At 39.9% G+C, this 27,289-nt stretch overlaps 1 protein-coding gene across 4 annotated transcripts in view; it reads left to right on the plus strand.

The window, feature by feature from the left end:
• Window positions 1-237: 237 nt before the first annotated feature.
• Window positions 238-27,289, plus strand: part of CRY1 (cryptochrome circadian regulator 1) — a 95,730-nt gene continuing 68,678 nt past the window's right edge. For 2 of the 4 annotated variants that reach the window (XM_070370214.1, XM_005893693.2), the window contains exon 1: window positions 242-1,006. In XM_070370214.1, the coding sequence (XP_070226315.1) occupies window positions 849-1,006 (158 nt within the window). In that variant the 5' untranslated portion in view covers window positions 242-848. Of the gene's footprint in view, window positions 1,007-27,289 lie in introns of all 4 variants that reach the window. The other 2 variants (XM_070370215.1, XM_005893692.3) reach the window with 2 other exon arrangements.

A 27,289-nucleotide genomic window follows, 5' to 3' on the forward strand; every position in this document is an offset into this window, starting at 1 on the left:
TTGTTGGCCATGAAAAGGGACAGAGGCAAAGTGTCCAGCGTCTGGGAGAGGACCAATGGATTTGACATGGAGCAGCTGCCGCCTCCTAGAAGCGACTGAAATGCAAGCTGATTCCCCAGTCGGAGCGGCTGTAGTAAACACACTTCAGAAACGTGAGGTGCCGGTGGTCACGTGGGGAATGCGCCCTCCAATGAGGAGCCGAAGGCGGGGCTGAAGCCGCTGACGCGGCGGTGGCGGCGGAGTCACCCGGGCAGCCTCGGGACGGGTCACCGGCCGGCAGCGGTCCAGCGGCCTCGACCACCTCCTTGCGTGCTCTGTCCTCACTTCTCGTACCCGGGCCGAGAGGCAGCGTGGCCGACAGTGACTGAATTCTCTCTCATCCTTGTCGGTGGCTCGCCTCAGGCGTGGCCGTCTGCTCCTCAGGGGCCGCCTCGGTGGGCGAGGTTTCCGTGCAGAGAACCTCTTGGGGCTGCCCGCGCCGGCGCGGGCCCTGGTGGAATCTCGGGCTTGTGGAACTTGGTCAGCCTCCGGAGGTCCGGGGACCTCGAAGTTATGCGTCTTTTCCAGTCGTTGGCGGCGGGTGCCGGCTCCTAAAGGGCGTCACACGGGGACTCCGCTGACTGGGCAACCTCCATTCATCTTCCAGCTGCGCCGCCAGCGCCCTCTCCCTCTCCAGTCCCCTCCTCGGACTCATCTTTTCCTTCCCCTCCTCTGCTTTCCTCACTCCTTGGGTGCGGCGATTCTCCTGCGTTCGGAGGTGTCGGTTATGAGCTGGACCCTCCTACCCTGAATTTCTCGGCGGAGGAGCTCGGCTGCGCTGCACCGCGCTCCCCTCCCTCGCCCCCGGGATGGGGGTGAACGCCGTGCACTGGTTCCGAAAGGGGCTCAGGCTTCACGACAACCCCGCCCTGAAGGAGTGCATCCAGGGCGCCGACACCATCCGCTGCGTCTACATCCTCGACCCCTGGTTCGCCGGCTCCTCCAACGTGGGGATCAACAGGTGGCGGTGAGTCAAAATCCTGTGGGAAATTGATTTCGCTGTTTTAATGAATCAAGACTTTACATGCCATCAGCCAGACCTGAGAATTGAACTCTTGCACCGCCTTGCCCGTACTGTTTTAATTATTGCAGGTGCTCTAAGCATTAAATAGAACGGACTTAATACTGAGGCGAGAGAGTTCCGGCAGCCAGAAACACCTTGGCCTTCAGGTGTGAGTTACGTGTCTCTGCGCTCGTAGGAGTTCTTTCCCTGGATTTATGGAGAATTCTTAGTGGTGGAGTTAAAGAAACACCCTTCCAGTTCTCAGTGGCCCGTGTGTTGATTTCCTTGGCCTCTGTGGCATTTGGGATTGCGGTCTTTACTGTTTACGTTTGTGTGTTAACTCAGTATGGAGAAAATCATTCATTCAGTAGAGTCCCCTCCAAATCTAGTTTTCTTCCACCTTGAGGTTGCCAGAGAAAAAGCAAGGGAAACATTTCTTTGCTCAGCTCTTCCTCTCAACTCCTCCTTGTGGTTGGCTAGACAAAGCACAGTTTTTCTTTCTAGGCAAAGTATAATCCTTCCAGGATTTAGAGCGCAGGAAGAAATCTTAGAGAAGCTTTATGATCTTTTCCTGAAATGCCAGGCCAGATGATTATTAGGCCCCGTGGTGGAAATGAAAGCATTTTTTCAACAGAGTATTGATCACCTACTGTATAGCAGGGCTTCCCTTGTGGCTCATCTGGTACAAAATCCCCCTGCAAAGCGGGAGACCTGGGTTCTATCCCTGGGTTGAGAAGATACCCTGGCAAGGGGAAAGGCTACCCACTCCAGTATAATGGCCTGGAGAAATCCATGGACTGTATAGTTTTTGGGGTCGCGAAGAGCCTGACACGACTGAGCGATTTCACTCATTATCACTCACAGCCACAGCTTTAAACTGTATACCAGCCACAGCTTTAGACACCAGGGATACAGTAATGAATGAAACAAATAGAAATTCTTGTCCTTTTCTAGCACATGTCCCAGAAAGTAGGTAGTAATGTAGTGATGATAAATGATGTGCGGAAATACAGCTTTTTGTGTACAAGGGAGTGGGATTGGAATCGGGAGTTTAAAATATGAAGTGAAGTGAAGTGAAGTGAAGTCACTTAGTCGTGTCTGACTCTTTGTGACCCCGTGGACTGTAGCCTACCAGGCTCCTCTGTCCATGGGCTTCTCCAGGCAAGAATACTGCAGTGGGTTACCATTTCCTTCCCCAGGGGATCTTACCAACCCAGGGATCAAACCCGGGTCTCCCACATTGGAGGCAGACGCTTTAACCTCTGAGCCACCAGGGAAGCAGGAAAAACTCAGAGAAAGGGACAGTTGAGCAAGATAATGAAAGAAATAGATTACAAATATCTAGGGAAAAGCATTCCAGGGAGAAGGAACTCTAAGAAAAAGGGCCTGAGGTGGAATATGCTTAACCTTTAGAAGGAGCAGCAGAAGAAACCAATGTGACTGGAACAGAGTGAGAAGAATGGTAGTGTATGAGGTCAGAGATGTAATAGGGCCAGACTGAGTAGAGCTTTATAGGCAGTTGTCAAGATTTGGGCCTTTACTCAGACGAAAATGGGAATAATTTTAAGATTATGAGCAGAAAAGTGATGTGATTTGACTGAAGGTTTTTTTTTTTAAACTTCTCTGGCTGTGGTTCTGAGAACAGACCAAAATTGTGGGGTGGAGGTGGACAGGAAGCAATAAGACAGGTTAGGAGTCAATTGCATTCATCCAGGTGAGATATGATAATGACTTGGACCATAGTGATTATGGTGGACATAGGGAGAAGAAGTCAAGTGCTGAGTATATTTTGAAGGTGGAATTCACAGTATTTATTGACAGATCTGGTGTGAGAGAAAGAGAAGGAATTAGGAATAGTTTCAAAATTTGAGAAACTAGAAGGGTGAAACTGATCTTTGCTAAGTGGTCAGTTGAAGAAGCCATTGAGAGGGTGATTTGAGTTTTCTTTTGAACTTGGTTAGTATGAGATATTTATTACACATCCAAGTGGAGATAACAGATAGATAGGTCTAGAGTTAAGGTTAGAGATCCTGGCAGGAGGCATAAATTAGAGATTCATCACTTTATAGGTAACATTTAAAACTATTAATCCATTCATTCATTGACCAAATATATGGTATGCATCTACTATGTGCTAGACACTTTTAGGTGCAGGGCATTTAAACAGAATAGCTAAAAAATCTCTGCTGTGTTGAAGCTACATTCTAATAGAGCCGTGAGACTATATGAAAACATTATGTAAATTTGTGTAGATAGAAAAGAACTGAGCCCTGGGTACTTGAATGTGTTTAAATTGTGAACCTGTAGAAGAAGTAGCATAGGAGTTTGAGAAAAAACATCTGGTAAGATAAGAAAACCTGAAGATAATGGTGTCATAGAAGCCAAGTAAAGGAGAGTGGCTCAAAGAAAATGTTTGACCTTTGTCAAGTTGCTCATCATGTGAGATGAGGACTGAAAATTGAAAATCATATTTAGCATTTTGAAATCATAATCTTGACTAAAGTGGTTTCAGTAGTGTCAGGGTCAAAAGCCTTTTTCGACTGGCTTGAGAGAGGCTGAGAGGAGAGAAGGTGGGCATAACTCACATAGATAGCTCTTTTAAGTTTTCCATTGAGGGGGGATCAGAGAAATGGTGTAGAAGAAGGTGAACTCAAGAAAAGATTTTTTTTTTAAGATGAGAGAAATTACAGGATATTTGTGTTCTCATGGAAATAATACAGCAACTGTATATAAAACATTTTCATTAGCAGAATTGGTGTCATCATTGATTCTGGAAAAAGATAATACTGTTATATATTCTAATCTATTCATATCTTAACAATAATATAGTAGTAAGTCTCTCTTCATAATATTGTTAGGAGAATTAAATTAGTTAAAAGATGTAAAATGCTTAAAATGTAAGTGGTACTAGGAAGTGCTTATTTGCTGTTTACTCTTAAATTGAAAGTCTTAGGTAAATAGTATCTACTTAAATGCCTACAGTCAGTTTCTTCTAGAGTACTTCATAAGTTTATGACATCTAATCTATTGAGTCCTGTAAATTAGGGGTTGTGTATTACTTAACTTTGTACACCCAGCAACTCATATTGCTGAATAGAGTGAAATAAAACTGATAAGTATAGGAATCCCTTGGATAGCAAGGAGATCCAACCAGTCCATCCTAAAGGAAATCAGTTCTGAATATTCATCGGAAGGACTGATGTTGAAGCTGAAACTCCAACACCTTTGGCCACCTGATGTGAAGAACTGACTCATTGGAAAAGACCCTGATGCTGGGAAAGATTGAAGGCTTGAAGAGAAGGGGATGACGGAGGATGAGATGGTTGGGTGGCATCACCGACTCAATGGACACGAGTTTGGGTAAACTTTGGGAGTTGGTGATGGACAGGGAGGCCTGGCATGCTGCAGTTGATGGAGTCAGACACGACTGAGCGCCTGAACTGAACTGAGGGGAATCCCATATTTTCCTTTTTAAAAAGGATTTTTTTTCACTACTAAATATTGCCCTTGATGAGTAATAGATAGGTAAAGATATAAATAATGAATAGAGACAGACTTTCTTCCACTGATGACTATATAAAAAGGAGGGACAGAGTTTTAGACTTTTCTCTCAGCATCAGATTCAGTGCTTTCATATAGTGGTAACTCAGTTACTGTTTGTTGATGAAATGACATCCTGGAGTCAATAGTTTTATGTTTAAACAACTTTGCTACCTCACTTATTGACCACAGAATAAGGTGCAAACACCTTAACTTGGCATTCAGGCTATCTTGTGGGTTTTGGTCTTCTTTCCTTTGTATCATTTCCTTTAATTAACACAATTTCCTAGATTTTTGGATTTAACACAAAAACAAATTTTAAAAATCTATTTTGCATAAAAGAAAATTAACAAAATTATCTTTTGATGTTGCTGTAATTTCATTTAAAAAGGGTACTTTCTAAAGCAACTAGAGAAAGAACAAGCAAAACCCAAAGTTAGCAGAAATAATAAAATCATAAAGATCAGAAATAAATGAAATAGAGACCAAGAAAACAATAGAAAAGATCAATGAAACTAAAAGATAGTACGTTGAAAAGATAAACAAAATTAACAAACATTTAGCCAGACTCACAGTATATTAAAAAGCAGAGACATCACTTTGCTGACAGAGGTCCGTATAGTCAAAGCTATGGGTCTTTCAGTAGGCATGTACAGGTGTGAGATTTGGACCATAAAGAAGGCTGAGTGCTGAAGAATTGATGCTTTCAAATTGTGGTGCTGGAGAAGACTCTTCAGAATCCCTTGGACTGCAAGGAGATCAAGCAGTCAATCCTAAAGGAAATCAACCCTGACTATTCATTAGAAGGACTGATGCTGAAGCTGAAGCTCCAATACTTTAGCTATATGACATGAAGAGCTGACCCTGATGCTGGGAAAGATTGGGGGCTGGAGGAGAAGGGAAGTGACAGAGGATGAGATGGTTGGGTGGTATCACCAACTCAATGGACACAAGTTTGAGCAAGCCTGGTGTGTTGCAGTCCATGGGTTGCAAAGAGCTGGACACAACTGAACGACTAAACAGCAACAACAAACCAGACTCATCAAGAAAAAAAGGGAGAGGGTGCAAATCAGTAAAGTTAGAAATGAAAAAGAAGACATTACACCACAAAAGTACAAAAGACTGTAAGAGATTACTACAAGCAACTGTGTGCCAATAAAATGAACAGCCTAGAAGAAATTAGCAAATTCTTAGTAAGGTGCGAATCTCCCAAGACTGAACCAGGAAGAAATAGAAAGTACAGCAGAACGAGTTATAAGTACTGAAATTCAGTCATTGATTAAATAACTCCCAATAAACAAAAGTCAAGGACCAGTTGGCTTCACAGGCAAATTCTGTCCAACATTCAGAGAAGAGTTAACACTTATCTTTCTGAAACAAATCCAAAAATCTGGAAGAAACACTTCCAAAATCATTCTGTGAAGCCACCATCACCCTAATATCAATCAGAAAAAGGCACCACCCCCCAAAAAAGAAAATTACAGGCCAATATCACTGATGAACATGGATGGAAAAATCATCAACAAAAGACTATTAAACTGAATCCAACAAAACATTAAAAGGATCATACACCATGATCAAGTGGAATCTATCCAGGGATGAATAGATTTTTCAATATCCACAAATCAATCAGTTTGATACACCACATCAACAAATTGAAGAATAAAAACCATATGATCATCTCAGAAGATGTAGAAAAAGCTTTTGATAAAATTCAACATCCATTTATAATAAAATCCCCCAGAAAGTGGGCATAGAAGGAAAATACCTCAACATACTAAAGGCCATATATAACAGACTCACAGATAGCATGTTGTTGTTGTTCAGTTGCCCAGTCGTGTCTGATTCTTTGCAACCCCATGGACTGCAGCACGTCAGGCCTCCCTGTCCTTCTAGCATACTCAGTGGTAAAAAGCTGCTTTTCCTCTAAGACTAGGAACAAAACAAGTATGTCCACTCTCACTACCCTTATTCAACATAGTTTTGATGACACAAACAGATGTACTTCACGGTCTTTTTGTTTCCATACAAATGTAAAAATTTTTATTCTAGTTCTGTGATAAATGCTATTAGTAATTTGATAGGGATTGCACTGAATCTGTAGAGTGCCTTGGGTAATATACTTGTTTTGACAGTGTTGATTGTTTCAACCCAAGGATACAGTAAATCTTTCCATCTGTTGGTGTCATCTTTGATTTCTTTCATCAGCATCTTATAGTTTTTGGAGTACATGTCTTTTGCCCCCTTAAGTCAGTTTATTCCTGGGTATTTTATTATTTTTGATGCAATAGTAAATTTGATTGCTTTTTTAATTTCTCTTTCTGCTCTTTTGTTGTCAGTATATGAAAATGCAATAGATTATTATGCATGAATTTTGTATCCTGCAATTTTTATCCTATTCTTTGATCAGCTCTAGCAGTTTTCTGGTAGTGTCTTTAGGATCTTCTAATTTGAAAAGTTACATGAATCTAGTGCTCATAGCAACACTGTTTACAGTTGCCAAAATATGGAAGCAACCTAACTGTTAATCAGCAGCTAAATAGATAAAAATGGATAAAGAAGATGTGGTATGTGGTGTGTATATACACACACACAAAATTGAATACTATTCAGCCATTAAAAATTCAGAAAATTTGGTGTTTGCAATAACATAGACAGACTTGGAGGGTATTACATTAAATGAAATGTCAGACAGAAAGAAATTCTATATGATACCAGTTATATATGGAATCTAAAAAATACAACAGTAGTGAATATAACAAAAAATAAACAGAATCACAGATGTAGATAACAAAGTAGTATTTACTAGTTTTTTACTAGTGTTTACTAGGGAGAGGAGGAGGTAACAACTATTGAGTGTAAGGTACACTGTGAGGATGTATTGTACAACATGGAGAAAATAGTATTTTATAATGATTGTAAATGGAGTGTAACCTTTAAAAAATTGTATAAAATAAAGTAAATGCCTTAAAAATCCCAATTTCTTTATCTGTACTCTATTTTATAAACTTCACTCTTATTTTTTTAGCCATATTATTGACATGCAGAAGAACCCAAATGAACTTTGGCCAACTCAGTATAATTGACAAATTTGAAACTGTATATATATAAGATATACAATATGATATTTTGATATATGTATACATCATGAAGCTCATTTTTGATTATTCTGTTTCACCTTGTATTTAACACTGTCCTCTTTTTAAGTTGCTTCCAAACAACATTTATTTATTATTTTTTTTTTCCAAACAACATTTAAACATGCTTAAAACCAATTCTACAAAAAGATAAAGAAATAATAACAAAAAAACAAACAGAAACAAAACCTACCCTTGACATTCCTCCCCTGAAGCTTTATTTCTCAATTCCTTTATAGCCACACTTCCTGAACAAGAATGTCTAACACAAACATGGGTCTAATACTGGCTGACTCCATATCTTTATCTCCTGCTCTACCTTGAACCCACTCTAAACTTGGTTTCACTCCCACCTTCACCAAAACTGTTTTCATTCAAAGGATACTTTAAAACTTCATTCCTGGACTTTTAAATTTTTGACACATTTGACCATACCATCCTGTTCTTCCTTCTGCTTTGGTTAGAGGACTCTCCTGTGTTTATTTTTCTGCCAGAGTTGTTAGCGACCTTCCTTTACTTCCATTTCTCTCTTTTCAACCCTTAAGTGCTCCTTAAATCTGTAGTCTCTACCCTCTTTTCATCATTTTGAGGTAATCTTCTCTCTTCATAAAGTCGGTTACCATCTATATGCTCAGAATTCACAAATTAGTATCCTCAGCCCAGATCTCTCACCTGATCCCCAGATATGTATCCAATATAATATTTCCTCCATATTTGAATCTTGGTTTATTACCCTAAACTCAATTTGCTGAAAACCAAGTTCATCTTTTCCCTTACCTCTTTCTCAAAAACAAAAATCCCAAACTGACTTTTCTTGTGTTTCCTATCTTCGTAAATAACATTGCCATTTGACTAGTTGCTCATACAGTTTATATTGCCAGAGGAAATATCAGTAACCTTAGATATGCAGATGACACCACCCTTATGGAAGAAAGTGAAGAGAAACTAAAAAGCCTCTTGATGAAAGTGAAAGTGGAGAGTGAAAAAGTTGGCTTAAAGCTCAACATTCAGAAAACGAAGATCATGGCATCTGATCCCACCACTTCATGGGAAATAGATGTGGAAACAGTGTCAGACTTTATTTTGGGGGGCTCCAAAATCACTGCAGATGGTGATTTCAGCCATTACATTAAAAGACGCTTACTCCTTGGAAGGAAAGTTATGACCAATATAGATAGCATATTCAAAAGCAGAGACATTACTTTGCCAACAAAGGTCTGTCTAGTCAAGGCTATGGTTTTTCCTGTGGTCGTGTATGGATGTGAGAGTTGGACTATGAAGAAGGCTGAGCACCCAAGAATTGATGCTTTTGAGCTGTGGTGTTGGAGAAGACTCTTGAGAGTCCCTTGGACTGCAAGGAGATCCAACCAGTCCATTCTTAAGATCACCCCTTGGATTTCTTTGGAAGGAATGATGCTAAAGCTGAAACTCCAGTACTTTGACCACCTCATGCAAAGAGTTAACTCATTGGAAAAGACTCTGATGCTGGGAGGAATTGGGGGCAGGAGGAGAAAGGGACGACAGAGGATGAGATGGCTGGATGGCATCACTGACTCGATGAACGTGAGTCTGAGTGAACTCCAGGTGTTGGTGATGGACAGGGAGGCCTGGCATGCTGCAATTCATGGGGTTGCAAAGAGTCGGACACGACTGAGTAACTGAACTGAACTGAATTGTGTATTAATTTATTCAACAAATAAATGTGTGTTCCTACTGTGTGCCAGGCTTCTCTGGTAGCTCAGTTGGTAAGGAACCTGCCTGCAATGCAGAAGGCCCTGGTTCGATTCCTGGGTTGGGAAGATCTGCTAGAGAAGGGATAGGCTACCCACTCCAGTATTCTTGCGCTTCTCTGGCTCAGCTGGTAAAGAATCTGCCTGCAATGCAGGAGACCTGGGTTCAGTCCCTATATTGGGAAGATCCCCTGGAGAAGGGAATGGCTACCCACTCCAGTATTCTAGCCTGGAGAATTCTATGGACTGTATAGTCCATGGGATTGCAAAGAGTCAGACACGACTGAGTGACTTTCATTTTCACTGTATGCCAATATCTTTGCTAATTTATCTGGATAAAATGGTAGTCAACAGATAAATTCTCTGTCTTCAGGGTGTTTACAACGTAGGAGGGATATATTCAGAAATAATCACAGAAATACATTTTTCTGTCTCCATTGCCACTTTAGTCTATACTATTATCTTTTTGCATAGATTTTTCATAGTTTATAAATTATTGTTTGCTCTTCTCTGATTCCTCCTTTACACAGCAACCAGAGTAAACTTAAAATTGCTAATATGATCATGTCCTTTACTAATTTTAAACCTTCGATGACATTTATTTACCCTTACATAAAGGTTCAAATGGGGCTTCCCTAGTAGCTCAGCTGATAAAGAATCTGCCTACAATGCGGGAGACCTGGGTTTGATCCCTGGGTTGGGAAGATCACCTGGAGGAGGACATGGCAACTCACTCTACTATTCTTTCCTGGAGAATCTCAAGAATGGAGGAGCCTGGTGGGCTACAGTCCATGGGGTCGCAAAGAGTCAGACACGACTAAGTGACTAAGCACACACAAAGGTTGAAAAAGCCATAGCATGGTTTAAAATCTCTGCGTAATCTGGTCTTCTGCTTCATTTCCCAGCCTCTAGGGATTGCTTCACTGAGGCATTTGAAGCCTTGAAGTAGGAGATGGATCTTATTACACAGAGGAAAGAGGGACGGGAACTCCAGACTGAGGAAATAACATAAGGGAAGGTTCTATATCTTGATACTGGTGAGAAGGTTGATGTAACTGAATCATATGGGTGCATAAAAAGATAGGTGTTATTTCGTATTCTTTTGGTTCAATGCTTTAGATGGTTGCCTTACTCAGATGGGCTTAAGCAGAAAGAGGGTTTATTGCCAAGTGTAATTGAATGATCCAAGGGAAATTGGCTTCAGACATGGCTTGATGCTAGGGCTCAGAAGGGCTGAAGTCTCAGCATCTCCAAATTTTACTTATTCTACATTAGCTTTTCAGGCAGTCTGTCCTCTGGTGGTAAAATATAGCAATAACAATAGTAGATACAGAGTAAAAAAGCATTTGCATCTGTCCCCAAAGTGACAGCAAAAGTCTGTGGCACTTCAGTGGCTCTGTTTGGGCCAATTTGAATCAATCATTGTGAACCTGATAGCTGAAGTTGTATGCCTCAGCTTGACTGAGCTGAAGTAGAATAAGTAGGAAGTAGGTGGATGCCCTAAAACAATAGAGGTCTATTATATGAAAACTCAGATCAGAAAGTAGGACCAAGTCAGAAAAACTTTGACTCCGTTTAGGAAAATATAACTTTAGCATCTGAGTGAATGATGGAGGAAAGAGACCCAAAAACAGTGTGGAAGCTTTATCAGCAGTTCAGTTGAAAGATAATACAGAATTGAATTAGGGAAAGGGCTGTAAGGAAGGGGAAGGTTGCAAGAGAGTAACTGTAGAGTTGCAATAAATAGTTTAGGTTACTGTCTGTAAAAGGCAGTTTTCATAGTGGAGTGTGAGGCAGAGAGTAGAATATAAGATTCTCATGTTATATGCCTCTTTGACAATTAGACATTAATTAAGTTAGAGAACACAGGCATATATCATGTTTAGATGATCTGTCTAAATATGTATCACCTAAGCTCATGATGAATTTGATGTGCTGCTAAGGTACCGGCATGGGAAATGGAGAAAATAGAAGTTCAACTTTGGGGATCACAGACGTTAGAGCTGTGGTCATGGGAATAATTCCTATACAATTAACAGGTTAAGCATAACTGATGATACTGGATAGAATCAGACCCATCAGTACCTTGAAGAATGCTATATTTAAGATGAATAGGAACTGGTGAGACAAGAAAATCAGAGAAGTCAGGAGAATGATGTATCATGGAAACCAAAGGTGGTAAGAATTTTCCTTCATTGTGCTAAAGAAGGCAGGTTAGAATGAGTTTTGACAGTTACGCAAGAAAAATTTGTCAAAGACTTGAAAATGGGCAGAAGAAATTACTGTGTATCTGAATGCCCTAGATAACTGTGTATCTGAATGGGCATTGGACTCTCTAGGACCTAGAGGGCCCTCTAAGAATTATATTACTTTGATTTAGAGATATGTATTTTTGTCCTTGGTTGACTAGACTGTTTTACAACTCTGCAAAAAGGGGCTAAAGTTAAGTTGTAGAAAACCAATAATGGAACAAACATTTCCTACCCGTACCAGTGCAGTTATTCCTGTTCATGCCATGCAAATGAATTTCATAGACTGGGCAATATAAACCTCTGAGAGTCAGATTCTCATTTGAACCAGATTTAACAACTTACTGGTTGCTTCATTTATTAATGAGTTAAATAAAACCTTTCTTATATTCATTTCATGTCTGTATGAGAGTCTACTCCAAGGAGATTAAACCAGTCAATCCTAATGGAAATCAATCCTGGATATTTATTGGAAGATGTGATGCTGAAGCTCCAGTACTTTGGCCACCTGATGCAAAGAGCTGATTGATTAGAAAAGACCCTGGTGCAGGGAAAGATTGAGGGCAGGAGGAGAAGGGGACGATGAGGATGCGATGGTTGGATGGCATCACTGACTCAAGGGAGGGTCATGAGTTTGAGCAAGCTCCAGGAGATGGTGAAGGAGAGGGAAGCCTGGCGTGCTACAGTCCATGGGGTTGCAAAGAGTCGGACACAACTGAGTGACTGAATAATGAGAGTCACGATTTGACCATTTTGCAAATTATATTTTAACTGTTACAAAGGCCTTTGGTAGACTTGGAGAAAGCAGCTTTAATGTAGTTGTAAGGACAGATATCAGACTGTGTAGGATGTTACAGAAAGTGTGTATGTGTGTGTCTGGCTGGTGTATGGGAGGATGGTGATATTTGAGGGACTGGTGGAGAGAGTTTTTATGGGAGAAGTAAGACAAGCTGAAGCCCTGCGTATTTTTTGGAAGGAATGATGCTAAAGCTGAAACTCCAGTACTTTGGCCACCTCATGCGAAGAGTTGACTCATTGGAAAAGACTCTGATGCTGGGGGGGGATTGAGGGCAGGAGGAAAAGGGGACGACAGAGGATGAGATGGCTGGATGGCATCACTGACTCGATGGACATGAGTTTGAGTGAACTCCGAGAGTTGGTGATGGACAGGGAGGCCTGGCGTGCTGCAATTCATGGGGTTGCAAAGAGTTGGACACTACTGAGTGACTGAACTGAAGTGAAGACAGGCTGGATGCACAGGTTCTGGACAGGCTGAGGCAAAGTGAACTTTGGGTAGATCATTAGATTTAAGTCAAGGCAGTGAAATCACCAGACTTATAGTCCAGACAGGATGATAAAGAGAAAATAAAATACATAGATAGGATGAGTAGTGGACTGTCTGAATGTGTAGTCCTTTGAATGACAGACTGAAGTGAGTTTAGAACATCTGGCTGTCCTAAAACCTAGATACTAGTCCCTCCTTTCCTATTAAGTAGCAGTTGGACTGACTGTGAGTAAGTCACTCCTTTATAGTCATCAGTAATGTTCATTAAAAGATTGTTATTTGCCAGGTACTTGGCAGGGCATGATGCTAAAGCTGAAACTCCAGTACTTTGGCCACCTCATGCGAAGAGTTGACTCATTGGAAAAGACTCTGATGCTGGTAGGGATTGGGGGCAGGAGGAGAAGGGGACAACAGAGGATGAGATGGCTGGATGGCATCACTGACTCGATGGACGTGAGTCTGAGTGACTCCGGGAATTGGTCAGGGAGGCCTGGCGTGCTGCGATTCATGGGGTTGCAAAGAGTCGGGCACGACTGAGCGACTGAACTGAACTGAACTGGCAGGGCACAAAGATGAAGGTCATAATTTTTTCCCATAAAGAAACTTTCATACCACTCAAGGACAAATAATTAGAATATAGGATGTTAAATAGGACTTCTGTAGAAATATTCTGAAATATCTGGAACTCCTCCTCTCTCAAACCAGTATTTCCCTTCCTCCTCCCTCCCACATATCACCCTTCACCACCTCTATCCTAATCCCTCCTCCCCTCTACCAGGGTTGTCTCTCTTCTGTGCTAAGATTATCCTAATATGAAGAGGGAGGTACTAAAAAATAAAAGCCCTCTTATCTGATATCATTGTCTTTGAAAAAGACAAGTATAAAAAAATAGCATAAATATACATTATTTTGACAGCTTTTGATGTGGAGTGAAATTCTAGGTCTCAATTCTCTCTCTTCTTTATCTTCATTTCCTCCTTAGGTGATTTAACCTAGTCATATGCTTGAATACTTCATGCATGTCCTACCCTGACCTCTATCTTGAATTACAGACCTAGGTATCCAGTAGTTTTACTCAGATTTCAAATAAGCATCTTAAACTTAATTTTGCCTCCCTCTCTACCACCTTCCGTGGTTTCTCTGCGTCACATATGGCAACATTCACCTCATTCCTCTGCAAAAACCTAAGAACCATCTTACCTTCATTAGTTTTTTCCCACTCACAACCCTGTCTCTAGTCTTTCTGAAATTATTATGGCTTTTCCTTCAAAATCCCATATTCATTCAAATTTCACACTTCCACTGCCATCATACTTTCCAGGTCACCAATGTTTCTTGCAGGATTACTGCAGTAACCTCCTAACTTCTCTACTTCCATCTTTATACCTTCTTTCTCAGTCTGTTCTGAGTGGAAGCCAGAGTAGTAGTTTTAAAAAACCTTAATCAGATTAGGTCATTCCTATGCTCTAAAGCCTCCAGTTGACTTCCAGGGTATTAACATTTTTGCTTCTCTGTCTTTCAGTCACTAAGTCGTGTCTGCCAGGCTTCCCTGTCCTTCACTATCTCCCAGAATTTCCCCATCTGTTTGCCAAGCAGTGATGGGACTGGATGCCATGATCTTAGTTTTTTGAATGTTGAGTTTTAAGCCAGTTTTTTTAAAATCGATTTATTTATTTTAATTGGAGGGAAATTACTTTACAATATTGTGGTGGTTTTTGCCACACATTGATGTGAATCAGCCATGTGTGTATATGAACCATTCTGAATCCCCCTCCCACCTCCCTCCCCACCCCATCCCTCTGGGTTGTCCCAGAGCACCAGCTTTGCATGCCCTGCTTCATGTATCGAATTTGCACTGGTCATCTATTTAACTTATGGTAATACACGTGTTTCACTGCTGTTCTTTCATATTGTCCCACCCTTTCCTTCTCCCACATAGTCCAAAAGTCTGTTCTTTACATCTCTGTCTCTTTTGCTGTCTTGCATATAGGGTTGTCATTACCATCTTTCTAAATCCCGTGAAAATGAAGTCACTCAGTTGTGTCCAACTCTTTGCAACCCCATGGACTGTATAGCCTACCAGGCTCCTCAGTCCATGGGATTTTCCAGGCAAGAATACTGTAGTGGGTTGCCATTTTCTTCTCCAGGGAATCTTCCCTACCCAGGGATTGAACCCAGGTCTCCCGCATTGTAGGCAGACACTTTACTGTCTGAGCTACCAGGGATATATATGTGTTAATATACTGTATTGGTGTTTCTTTTTCTGACTTACTTCACTGTATATAATAGGCTCCAGTTTCATCCATCTCATTAGAACTGACTCAAATGCATTCTTTTTTATAACTGAGTAAATATTCCATTGTGTATATACATCACAACTTGCCTATTCATTCATCTGCCAATGGACATCTAGGTTGCTTCCAAGTCCTAGCTATTGTAAATAGTTTAAGCCAGCTTTTTCACTCTCCTCTTTCACCTTCATCAAGAGGCTCTTTAGTTCCTCTTTGCTTTCTGCCATAAGGGCGGTATCATCTGCATATCTGAGGTTATTGATATTTCTCCTGGCAGTCTTGATTCCAGTTTGTGATTCATCCAGCCCAGCATTTCGCATGATGTACTCTGCATAGGAATTTAATAAGCAGAGTGACAATATACAGCCTTGATGTACTCCTTTCCCAATTTGGAACCAGTCCACTGTTCCATTTCCAGTTCTAACTATTGCTTCTTGACCTGCATACAGGTTTCTCAGGAGTCAGGTAAGGTGGTCTGGTATTCCCATTTCTTTAAGAATTTTCCACAATTTGTTGTGATCCACACAGTCAAGGTGTTAGCGTAGTCAGTGAAGCAGAAGTAGGTGTTTTTCTGGAATTCTCCTCCTTTTTTTATGATCCAACGGATGTTGGCAGTTTGTTCTCTGGTGGCTCAGACAGCAAAGAATCTATGTGCAATGAAGGAGACCTGGGTTTGATCCCTGGGTCAGGAAGATCCCTTGGTGAAGGGAAAGGCAACTCACTCCAGTATTCTTGCCTGGAGAATTCAATGGTCAGAGGAGCCTGGCAGGCTACAGTCCTTGGAGTTGCAAAGACACGACTGAGTGAATAACACTGTTAGTCATTAGGGAATGCAAAGCAGAGCCACAGTGTGAATTTACTTTACACCCACTAGGATAGTTATTGTAAAACTTCTTTTAAAGGAAAATAAGTATGGGTGAGGATGTGAAGAAATCTGAACCCTCATACATTGTTGGTTGGAAGTGTAAAATGATATGGTCACTGTAAAAATTGTTTGGTAGTTCCACAGAAAGTTGTAAACAGAATTTCTCATGGCTGTGTTATGACTCATACCATGTGACCAAGCAGTTTCACTCTTAGACTACCAGGAGAATTGAAAGCAGGTATTGAAACAAAAAACTTTTTGTGAATGTCCATAGCAGCTCAGTGCACAGTCACCAGAATGTCTATCAACTGATGATGGGTAAACAAAATGTAGTATATCCATACAATTGAGTGTTATTTAGTGGATAAAAAGGAACTACGTCCTGGATGAATGTCTAAAACATTATGCTAAATGAAAGAAGTCAGACACAAAAGATCATACATTAAATGATTTCATTCATATGCAATATTCAAAATAGATAAATCCATAGAAACAGAAAGCAAATGAGTGGTAGCCAGGGATTAGGGAAGGGAGAAATGGAGAGTGATTGCTTAATGGGTACAATGTTCCTTTTGGGGTGACGAAAACGCTTTGAAACTAGAAGAAAGATAGTGATTATGCAACATTATGAATTGAACTAAATGCCACTAAATTGTACACTTTAAAATGAGTAAAATTATGTGATATGTATTTTACCTCACAAAATTACAAATAGCTTTCTTACATATTAGAGATTGGCTAACTTTTTGTATAAGGGCCAGATGATAAATATTTTAGATCTTACAACTTCTGTTATAGCTACCCAAATTTCCTCCTGTAGCATGAAAGCTGCCATAGAAAATATGTAAATGAAATGAACATGTCTGTGTTCAAAAAAAACTTTATTTACAAAGCAGGCAGCTGGATTGACCCATGGCCTTACTTTGCTGAGCCTCTGCTACATATACAGAGCCAGGTAGAAAGTATCATAGTAAGAAAAATCCTATTTTTTTTTAATCCTATTTTTAACAGCAACAAAGAGAGATGAACAATACCCAAGTGATAACTTGAATTCAGATACAAAGAGATTGTTGATTGGATCTTAGCTTTTATTTTTCTTGCATAGCTCTTCAGTCTTTTTATCTTATTCTTCTGTTCTATCATTTTGTCTCCAAGCACTTGATAAATTTGGAGAAGGCAATGGCACCCCACTCCAGTACTCTTGCCTGGAAAATCCTATGGATGGAGGAGCCTGATAGGCTGCAGTTCATGAGCCTGGTGGGCTGCCGTCTATGGGGTTGTACAGAGTCAGACACGACTGAAGCAACTTAGCAGCAGCATTTGGTAAATTAATTTTATATTCTTTTTAAGTTCATCTGAAGATGCAGATCTTTTTGGCAGATTTTTCTTCTTGTTGCTTGTGTTCTGTTTTTATATTAATATGCTGGGTTTTGAAGTTTTTTGCTTGCTCTGGAATTATTTTTGTGTTATTTACATTAACATTGTCATCTTTCTTTTGATTTTATTCATGTTTAATGTAGGGAACTATATTTTACTTTTATAAACATTTAAATTAAAATGTAGTAAAAATCACTTTTACCCAAAAAAGTTGGTAAAATCACTTTTATACATCTCTTGAGTTTTAATGCACAGAACATTACAACCATCACCAAAATCAAGATCCAGAATGGTTCCATCATTCCTGAAAAATTCATGCTATCCCTTTGTGTTAAAACTTCCCCCCCACCCCGTCTTAGCCCTTTAGCAACCACTGATCTATTTTGTGTTTTCCAGAATGCCATAGCATGTTGCCTTTTGAATTTGACTTCTTTTATGTGTGTGTATGTGCTCAGTCAGTCAGTCATGTCCAACTCTTTGCGATCCCATAGACCGTAACCCAGCAGGCTCCTCTGTCCATGGAATTTTCCAGGCAAGAATTACTGGAGTGGATTGCCATTTCCCGACCCAGGGATTGAACCCATGTCTCCTGCGTCTCCTTCATTGGCAGGTGGATTCTTTACCACTCAGCCACCTGGGAAGCCCCTTGGCTATCAAACATGAATTTGATATTCATCCATGTTGTTGTAGGTAACATTAGTTCATTTCTTTTCATTGCTGAGTAATATTCCATTGTATAAATGTACTACAGTTTATCCATTTCCCAGGTAATTGACTATTTGGATTGTTTCCAACTTTGGCAGTTACAAATAAAGCTACTGTGTAGCAAAGAGTTAACAGGCCTAAGATTGCTGTTGCTAGTAAGCCTATTTGCAAGATTGGCTCTTGGCTATTGTCTGGAACTTGGATTTTGAGAGTGTTCCCACCATTCTCTAACTGATGAGGGTGATTTATGTGCCTAAACTCTATGCTAAACACCTTCTTTCCTTAAAGAAGTATGGAATTTTGGTACATGCTATAAGCCACTGTGACTATGAGCAGCCCCCAGTAAAACCTTGTACTCCTGTGTCAGGGAAGTTTCACTGGTAGATAGTACTTCACATACACTGTCATAAATTCATTGATGGAAGGATTAAGTGCATGCATCCTGCTGGGAGAGGACTCCTGGAAGTTTTCATCAGGTTTCCAATTTTACCCCATGTGCCTTTTTCCTTTGCTGGTTTTGCTTTGTTTCCTTTCTCTGCATTAAATCTTAATCCTGCTGCTGCTGCTGCTGCTAAGTCACTTCAGTCATGTCCGACTCTGTGCGACCCCATAGACCGCAGCCCACCAGGCTCCCCCGTCCCTGGGATTCTCCAGGCAAGAACACTGGAGTGGGTTGCCATGTCCTTCTCCAGGCAATCTTAATCCTAAGTATAACTAATTATATGCTGAGTCCTGTGAGTTCTTCAAGTGAATCACTGAATCTGGGCATTGTCTTGGGGACCTCCAGCATAACCACTATAAACATTCACATACAGGCTTTTTTGTGTGAACATGGTTTTCATTTTGCTTGAGCACATATTTAGGGGTGAGATTGCTGGGTCTTATGGTAAGTGTTTATTTTACCTTTATTAAAAACTGCCAAGTTGTTTTTATACCATTTGCAAATGCAAATTGTACCATTTTGCATTTCCACTAGCTATGCATGAGCATTCAAGTTGCTCCTTATCCTTGTCACCATTTGGTATTATCAGGCTCCCCCCCTCCCATTCTGATAAGATGTAATGGCATCTCATTGTGGTTTCAGTTTGCATTTTTATGTACTTATTTCTCATATCCATACAATATTTAGTGAACTGTATGTTCTAATCTTTTGTTTTTTTTTTAATTGAATTATTTTTTATTGTTGAGTTTAAAGAGGTCTTTACATATTCTGGATCCAAGTTGTCAGATGTATGATAAATGATTTGCAAATATTTTCTTCCATGAGTAGATTATCTTTTCATTCTTTTAACAGTGCCTTTCAAAGAACAGTTTAAAATTTTTAAGTAAAATTCTGTTTGTTAATTTTTTCTTTTATGGGTTATGGTTTTTATGCCATGCCATATGTATTGTCTTTGCCTAATCCAAAGGTGCAAGGATTTCTCCTGTGTTTTCTTTTAAAACTTCCATAGTTTTACATTTTATATTTAGGTCTTTGATTTGTGTTTAGTTAATTTTTGTATAAGGTGGTGGTGTATATCAAAGTTTATTTGTTGCATATGGATCTCAATTGGTTCCAATACCATTTGTTGATAAGACTGTCCTTTCTCCATTGAATTGTTTTTACACCTTTGTCAAAAATCAGTGAGTGTATGTGTATTCATATATAAATGAATTTATTTTTGGTCTCTGTCTTCTGTTCCATTGATGTATATATCTGTCCTTTCACTGAAAACCATACTATCTTGAAATCACGTACTGTGATTTCTCCAAATTTGTTCTTTTTCAAAAAAAATTTTTGTCTATTCTTTTTCCTTTGTTTTATAAATTTTACAATTAATTGGTCAGTATTTACAAAAAAAATCCTGCTGATTGATTGAAAGTGCACTGAGTCTATAGCTCAATTTGGAAAGAATTGACATCTTAACAACATTGAGTCTTTCAGTCTATAAACATAGTATATCTCTCCATCTATTTAGGTCTTTTTTTTCCCATGTGTCTTGTAGTTTCAGCATGTAGACTCTGGGAACTGTTCTGAAGCCTTCTGTTTTGTTAAAGTACGCATGTGTTCTAACTCCTTCCCTATTTATTTGAAACTATTTATAGTTTCCCTGGAAACTATACTTGGAGCTGAAACATTGCATTTAATCTACTTCTCTTTACTTGGTGGCATTGGTGTGTGTGTGTGTGTGTGTGTGTGTGTGTGTTTTGCTTAAAGGACAGTTACATTAGACTAAACCTTTTTGCTTTAGAGCTGAGTTCTACTGTGTGTTAACTGGTGTTAAAATTCTATACTGGGGTCTTTTCTGTCTAGATTAGGAAATACCTTTTCTTATGGAGGCATATTGTCAGGTTTTGAATTGTGAATCTTCCTCAATTTGGGGCCCTTGAACTGTTTTCAACATTTGAAGTCTGCCATGGTTGTTTGATTCTTTAAACAAAGTTACTTACCTCTTTGCCCAGGGCCATTTGTTTCTCCCCAGGCAAAAAGAAGCAGTTTGAGGGCAATAAAGAGTGGGATTCACTGAAGAAAGATTGGAAAGAATGGAAAATTAATTTTTTTAAGAGTCAAGGTGAGACCCTCTGAATCCCTTCATCCAAAATCAACAGTTGCTTACATTTTGGCACGTTTTCATTCATATTTTTTCCTGGCTATGTTTATCTTTCTCAAAGTTAAATATTCTTACAGTTTGAACTGTCAAAAAATGCTAAGGCTCTTTAGAAAAAAGCAGAACGTACTCATTGTTGACCCTTCTCTAGTCATCCTCTTCTCAACTCCCACAAACACCTGTTGGAATTTTTATTTGAATTGTAGTGTATTAAATCTATATATGAATTAGGAGGAATTGATGTCTTTGCCCCATTGTATCTTTCACTTCATTCTATAGTATATTTCTTCATTTACTTTGTTTATAGCTAAAATTTTATTGAAAGACATTTTTCTCCATTAAAGTCTTTTGTACTTTTGTTACATTTATTCCTAGAATCTTCATGTTTTCTAATGCTGTTGGATATAGTATCCAACTTTAATTTAATCCAAACTTTATTACTTTAAAAAATAAAATGATTTATTTGTTAGGAAAATATAGAGGTGATTTATATACATAAATGTTTACTTCTTATTTACCTAGAGAGTGTCAAATTTTCTAAGTATACATCATATCATCAGAATAATGGTATTTTGTTTCTTCCCTTACATTCCATCTAACTACGTTCTGTTTATTTGGTATTTATTTGTTTAGCTGATTGGTGTTTGTTTGTCTGACTGCACTAACTAGGATCTCTAAGAAGTATAGAAGTGGCCAGAAAGTAGTAGCTTTTCTTGTCTTAGCCCACTTTTTAAAGGGAATCTTTTAATATTTCTCCATTGAGTTTGCTTTTTGCTTACATTTTTCATCAGTAGCTTTTTATCAGAGTAAACCAGTTAAGAAAAATTATTTCTAAGTTTCTAAGAATATGTTCATATAGGTGATTAAATTTAATCAAATACCACAAATATATTCTATGACTTTTAGATTTTATTTTGAAAAGGATAAAATATAATATACTTAATTTTTCAAAGCCTAAAGTAGAACTTTCTGGAGTTATTTCTCCACTGATCTCCAGTAGCATATTGGGCACCTATGGAACTGGGGAGTTCATCTTTCAGTGTCCTATCTTTTTGCCTTTTCATACTGTTCATGGGGTTCTCAAGGCAAGAATACTGAAGTAGTTTGCCATTCCCTTCTGCAGTGGACCACATTCTGTCAGACCTCTCCACCATGACCGATCCATCTTGGATGGCCGCACACGGCATGGCTTAGTTTCATTGAGTTAGACAAGGCTGTGATCCATGTGATCAGATTGGCTACTTGCCTGTGATTCTGGTTTCAGTCTGTCTGCCCTCTGATGCCCTCTCTCAGTGCCTAATAACTCCAGAAAGAATGAAAGGATGGAGCCAAAGCAAAAACAACACCCAGTTGTGGATGGAACTGGTGAGAGAAGCAAGGTCCGATGCTGTAAAGAGCAGTATTGCATAGGAACCTGGAATGTTAGGCCAGTGAATCAAGGCAAATTAAAGTGGTCAAACAGGAGATGGCAAGAGTGAACATGGACATTCTAGGAATCAGCGAACTAAGATGGACTGGAATGGGTGAATCTTAGCTCAAATGACCATTATATCTACTACTGTGGGCAGGAATCCCTTAGAAGAAATGGAGTAGCCATCATAGCCAAAAAAAGAGTTTGAAATGCAGTACTTGGATGCAATCTGAAAAATGACAGAATGATATCTGTTTGTTTCCAAGGCAAATCATTCAATATCACAGTATCCAGGTCTATGCCCTGACAAGTAATGCTGAAGTTGAACGGTTCTATGAAGATCTACAAGACCTTTTAGAACTAACACCCAAAAAAGATGTCCTTTTCATTATAGGGGACTGGAATGCAAAAGTAGGAAGTCAAGAAACACCTGGAATAACAGGCAGATTTGGCCTTGGAATATGGAATGAAGCAGGGCAAAGGCCAGTAGAGTTCTGTCAAGAGAATGCACTGCTTATAGCAAACACCTTCCTCCAATAACACAAGAGAAGATTCTACACATGGACATCACTAGATGGTTAACACTGAAATCAGATTGATTATATTCTTTGCAGCCACAGATGGAGAAGCTCTATACAGTCATCAAAAACAAGACCAGGAGCTGACTGTGGCTCAGACCATGAACTCCTTATTGCCAAATTCAGACTTAAATTGAAGAAAATGGGGAAAACCACTAGACCATTCAGGTATGACCTAAATCAAATCCCTTATGACTATACAGTGGAACTGAGAAATAGATTGAAGGGACTAGATCTGATAGAATGCCAGATGAACTATGGACGAAGGTTCCTGACTTTGTACAAGAGACAGCAATCAAGACCATCCCCAAGAAAAAGAAATGCAAAAAAGCAAAATGGCTGTCTGGGGAGGCCTTACAAATAGCTGTGAAAAGAAGAGAAGCGAAAAGCAAAGGAGAAGAGAAAAGATATACCCATTTGAATGCAGAGTTCCAAAGAATAGCAAGGAGAGATAAGAAAGCCTTACACTGTGGTCAATGCAAAGAAATAGAGGAAAACAATAGACTGGGAAAAACTAGACATCTCTTCAAGAAAACTGTAGAAAATTCTTCAAGAGATGGGAATACCAGACCACCTGACCTGCCTCTTGAGAAACCTGTATGCAGGTCAGGAAGCAACAGTTAGAACTGGACATGGAACAACAGACTGGTTCCAAATAGGAAAAGGAGTACGTCAAGGCTCTATATTGTCACCCTGCTTATTTAACTTATATGCAGAATACTTAATGAGAAATGGCTGGGCTGGAGGAAGCACAAGCTGGAATCAAAATTGCTGGGAGAAATATCAATAACCTCAGATAGGCAGATGACACCACCTTTATGGCAGAAAGAGAAGAAGAACTAAAGAACCCCTTGATGAAGGTGAAAGAGGAGAGTGAAAAACCTGGCTTAAAGCTCAACATTCAAAAAACAAAGTTCATGGCATCCAGGCCTATCACTTATGGCAAATAGATGGAGAAACAGTGGGAAAAGTGACAAACTTTATTTTTCTGGGCTCCAGAATCACTGCAGATGGTGATTGCAGCCATGAAATTAAAAGACACTTACTCCTTGGAAGAAAAGTTATGACCAACCTAGACAGCATATTAAAAAGCAGAGACATTACTTTACCAACAAAGGTCTGTGTAGTGAAGGCTATGGTTTTTCCAGTACTCATGGATGGATGTGAGATTTGGACTATAAGGAAAGCTGAGAGCCGAAGAATTGATGCTTTTGAACTGTGGTGTTGGAGAAGACTCTTGAGAGTCCCTTGGACTGCAAGGAGATCCAACCAATCCATCCTAAAAGAGATCAGTCCTGGGTCTTCTTTGGAAGGACTGATGTTGAAGCTAAAACTCCAATACTTTGACCACCTGATGCGAAGAGCTGACTCATTGGAAAAGACCCTGATGCTGGGAAAGATTGAGGGCAGGAGGAGAAGGGGACCACAGAGGATGATATGGTTGGATGGCATCACCGACTCAATGGACATGGGTTTGGGTAGACTCCGGCAGTTGGTGATGGGCAGGGAGGCATGGTGTGCTGCGGTTCATGGGGTTGCAAACACTACTGAACGAGTGAACTGAACTAAACATAGAACTTTTGACTTCCTTCTGCATAGTACAGGGAGTCTGAAATCTCATTTACCCCATCCCACATGTTAACATTTGCTCTGTGTTTTAATTCTGTCCTTTTTTAAAAATTCCATTAGTCATTATTACATAATTATTTCGTAAAGTCGGAGTTCATTTAGATTTACACATATATTTACTACTTTCTAATTTTTCTTACATACTAGGCAGTCATCTGAAATCACTTTACTTCTGTCTGAAACATATTTAGAGTTTCCTTTAGTGAGATCTTTTAAAGACATATCTTTTCATCTTTTATTATGGTACGTCTATATGTTCATCTGGAGTTATTGCTCCACATTGAAGGTCAGGAAGGGCGGCGGTGAGGAGATAGCCCTCGTCCAAGGTAAGGAGCAATGGCTGCGGTTTGCTGGAGCAGCCGTGAAGAGATACCCCACACCCAAGGTAAGAGAATCCCAGTAAGACGGTAGGTGTTGCAAGAGGGCATCAGAGGGCAAACACGCTGAAACCATACTCACAGAAAACTAGTCAATCTAATCACACTAGGACCACAACCTTGTCTAACTCAATGAAACTAAGCCATGCCCATGGGGCAACCCAAGACAGGCGGGTCATGGTGGAGAGATTTGACAGACTGTGGTCCACTGGAGAAGGGAATGGCAAACCACTTCAGTATTCTTGCCTTGAGAACCCCATGAACAGTATGAAAAGGCAAAATAATAGGATACTGAAAGAGAAACTCCCCAGGTCAGTAGGTGCCCAATATGCTACTGAAGATCAGTGGAGAAATAACTCCAGAAAGAATGAAGGGATGGAGCCAAAGCAAAAAGAATACCCAGCTGTGGATGTAACCGGTGATAGAAACAAGGTCCGATCCTATAAAGAGCGATATTGCATAGGAACCTGGAATGTCAGGTCCATGAATCAAGGCAAATTGGAAGTGGTCAAACAAGAGATGGCAAGAGTGAATGTCGACATTCTAGGAATCAGCAAACTGAAATGGACTGGAATGGGTGAATTTAACTCAGATGACCATTATATCTACTACTGCGGGCAGGAATCCCTCAGAAGAAATGGAGTGGCCATCATGGTCAACAAATGAGTCCGAAATGCAGCACTTGGACGCAATCTCAAAAATGACAGAATGATCTCTGTTCGTTTCCAAGGCAAACCATTCAATATCACAGTAATCCAAGTCTATGCCCCAACCAGTAACGCTGAAGAAGCTGAAGTTGAACGGTTCTATGAAGCCCTACAAGACCTTTTAGAACTAACACCCAAAAAAGATGTCCTTTACATTATAGGGGACTGGAATGCAAAAGTAGGAAGTCAAGAAACACCTGGAGTAACAGGCAAATTTGGCCTTGGACTAGGGAATGAAGCAGGGCAAAGACTAATAGAGTTTTGCCAAGAAAATGCACTGGTCATAACAAACACCCTCTTCCAACAACACAAGAGAAGACTCTACACATGGACATCACCAGATGGTCAACACCGAAATCAGATTGATTATATTCTTTGCAGCCAAAGATGGAGAAGCTCCATACAGTCAGCAAAAACAAGACCAGGAGCTGGCTGTGGCTCAGACCATGAACTCCTTATTGCCAAATTCAGACTTAAATTGAAGAGCGTAGGGAAAACCACTAGACCATTCAGGTATGACCTAAATCAAATCCCTTATGATTATACAGTGGAAGTGAGAAATAGATTTAAGAGCCTAGATCTGATAGATAGAGTGCCTGATGAGCTATGGAATGAGGTTAGTGACTTTGTACAGGAGACAGGGATCAAGACCATTCCCATAGAAAAGAAATGCAAAAAAAGCAAAATGGCTGTCTGAGGAGGTCTTACAAATAGCTGTGAAAAGAAGAGAAGCGAAAACCAAAGGAGAAAAGGAAAGATATAAACATCTGAATGCAGAGTTCCAAAGAATAGCAAGAAGAGATAAGAAAGCCTTCTTCAGCAATCAATGCAAAGAAATAGAGGAAAACAACAGAATGGGAAAGACTAGAGATCTCTTCAAGAAAATCAGAGATACCAAAGGAACATTTCATGCAAAGATGAGCTCGATAAAGGACAGAAATGGTATGGACCCAACAGAAGCAGAAGATATTAAGAAGAGATGGCAAGAATACACCGAAGAACTGTACAAAAAAGATCTTCATGACCCAGATAATCACGATGGTGTGATCACTGACCTAGAGCCAGACATCCTGGAATGTGAAGTCAAGTGGGCCTTAGAAAGCATCACTACGAACAAAGCTAGTGGAGGTGATGGAATTCCAGTTGAGCTATTCCAAATCCTGAAAGATGATGCTGTGAAAGTGCTGCAGTTAATATGCCAGCAAATTTGGAAAACTCAGCAGTGGCCACAGGACTGGAAAAGGTCCGTTTTCATTCCAATCCCAAAGAAAGGCAATGCCAAAGAATGCTCAAACTACCACGCAGTTGCACTCATCTCACACGCTAGTAAAGTAATGCTCAAAATTCTCCAAGCCAGGCTTTAGCAATATGTGAACCGTGAACTTCTAGATGTTCAAGCTGGTTTTAGAAAAGGCAGAGGAACCAGAGATCAAATTGCCAACATCTGCTGGATCATTGAAAAAGCAAGCGAGTTCCAGAAAACCATCTATTTCTGCTTTATTGACTAGGCCAAAGCCTTTGACTGTGTGGATCCCAATAAACTGGAAAATTCTGAAAGAGATGAGAATACCAGACCACCTGACCTGCCTCTTGAGAAATTTGTATGCAGGTCAGGAAGCAACAGTTAGAACTGGACATGGAACAACAGACTGGTTCCAAATAGGAAAAGGAGTACGTCAAGGCTGTATATTGTCATCCTGTTTATTTAACTTATATGCAGAGTACATAATGAGAAACGCTGGACTGGAAGAAACACAGGCTGGAATCAAGATTGCCAG

The sequence above is a fragment of the Bos mutus genome, chromosome 5 (genome assembly GCF_027580195.1).
Source record: "Bos mutus isolate GX-2022 chromosome 5, NWIPB_WYAK_1.1, whole genome shotgun sequence".
Taxonomy (NCBI): Eukaryota; Metazoa; Chordata; class Mammalia; order Artiodactyla; family Bovidae; genus Bos; species Bos mutus.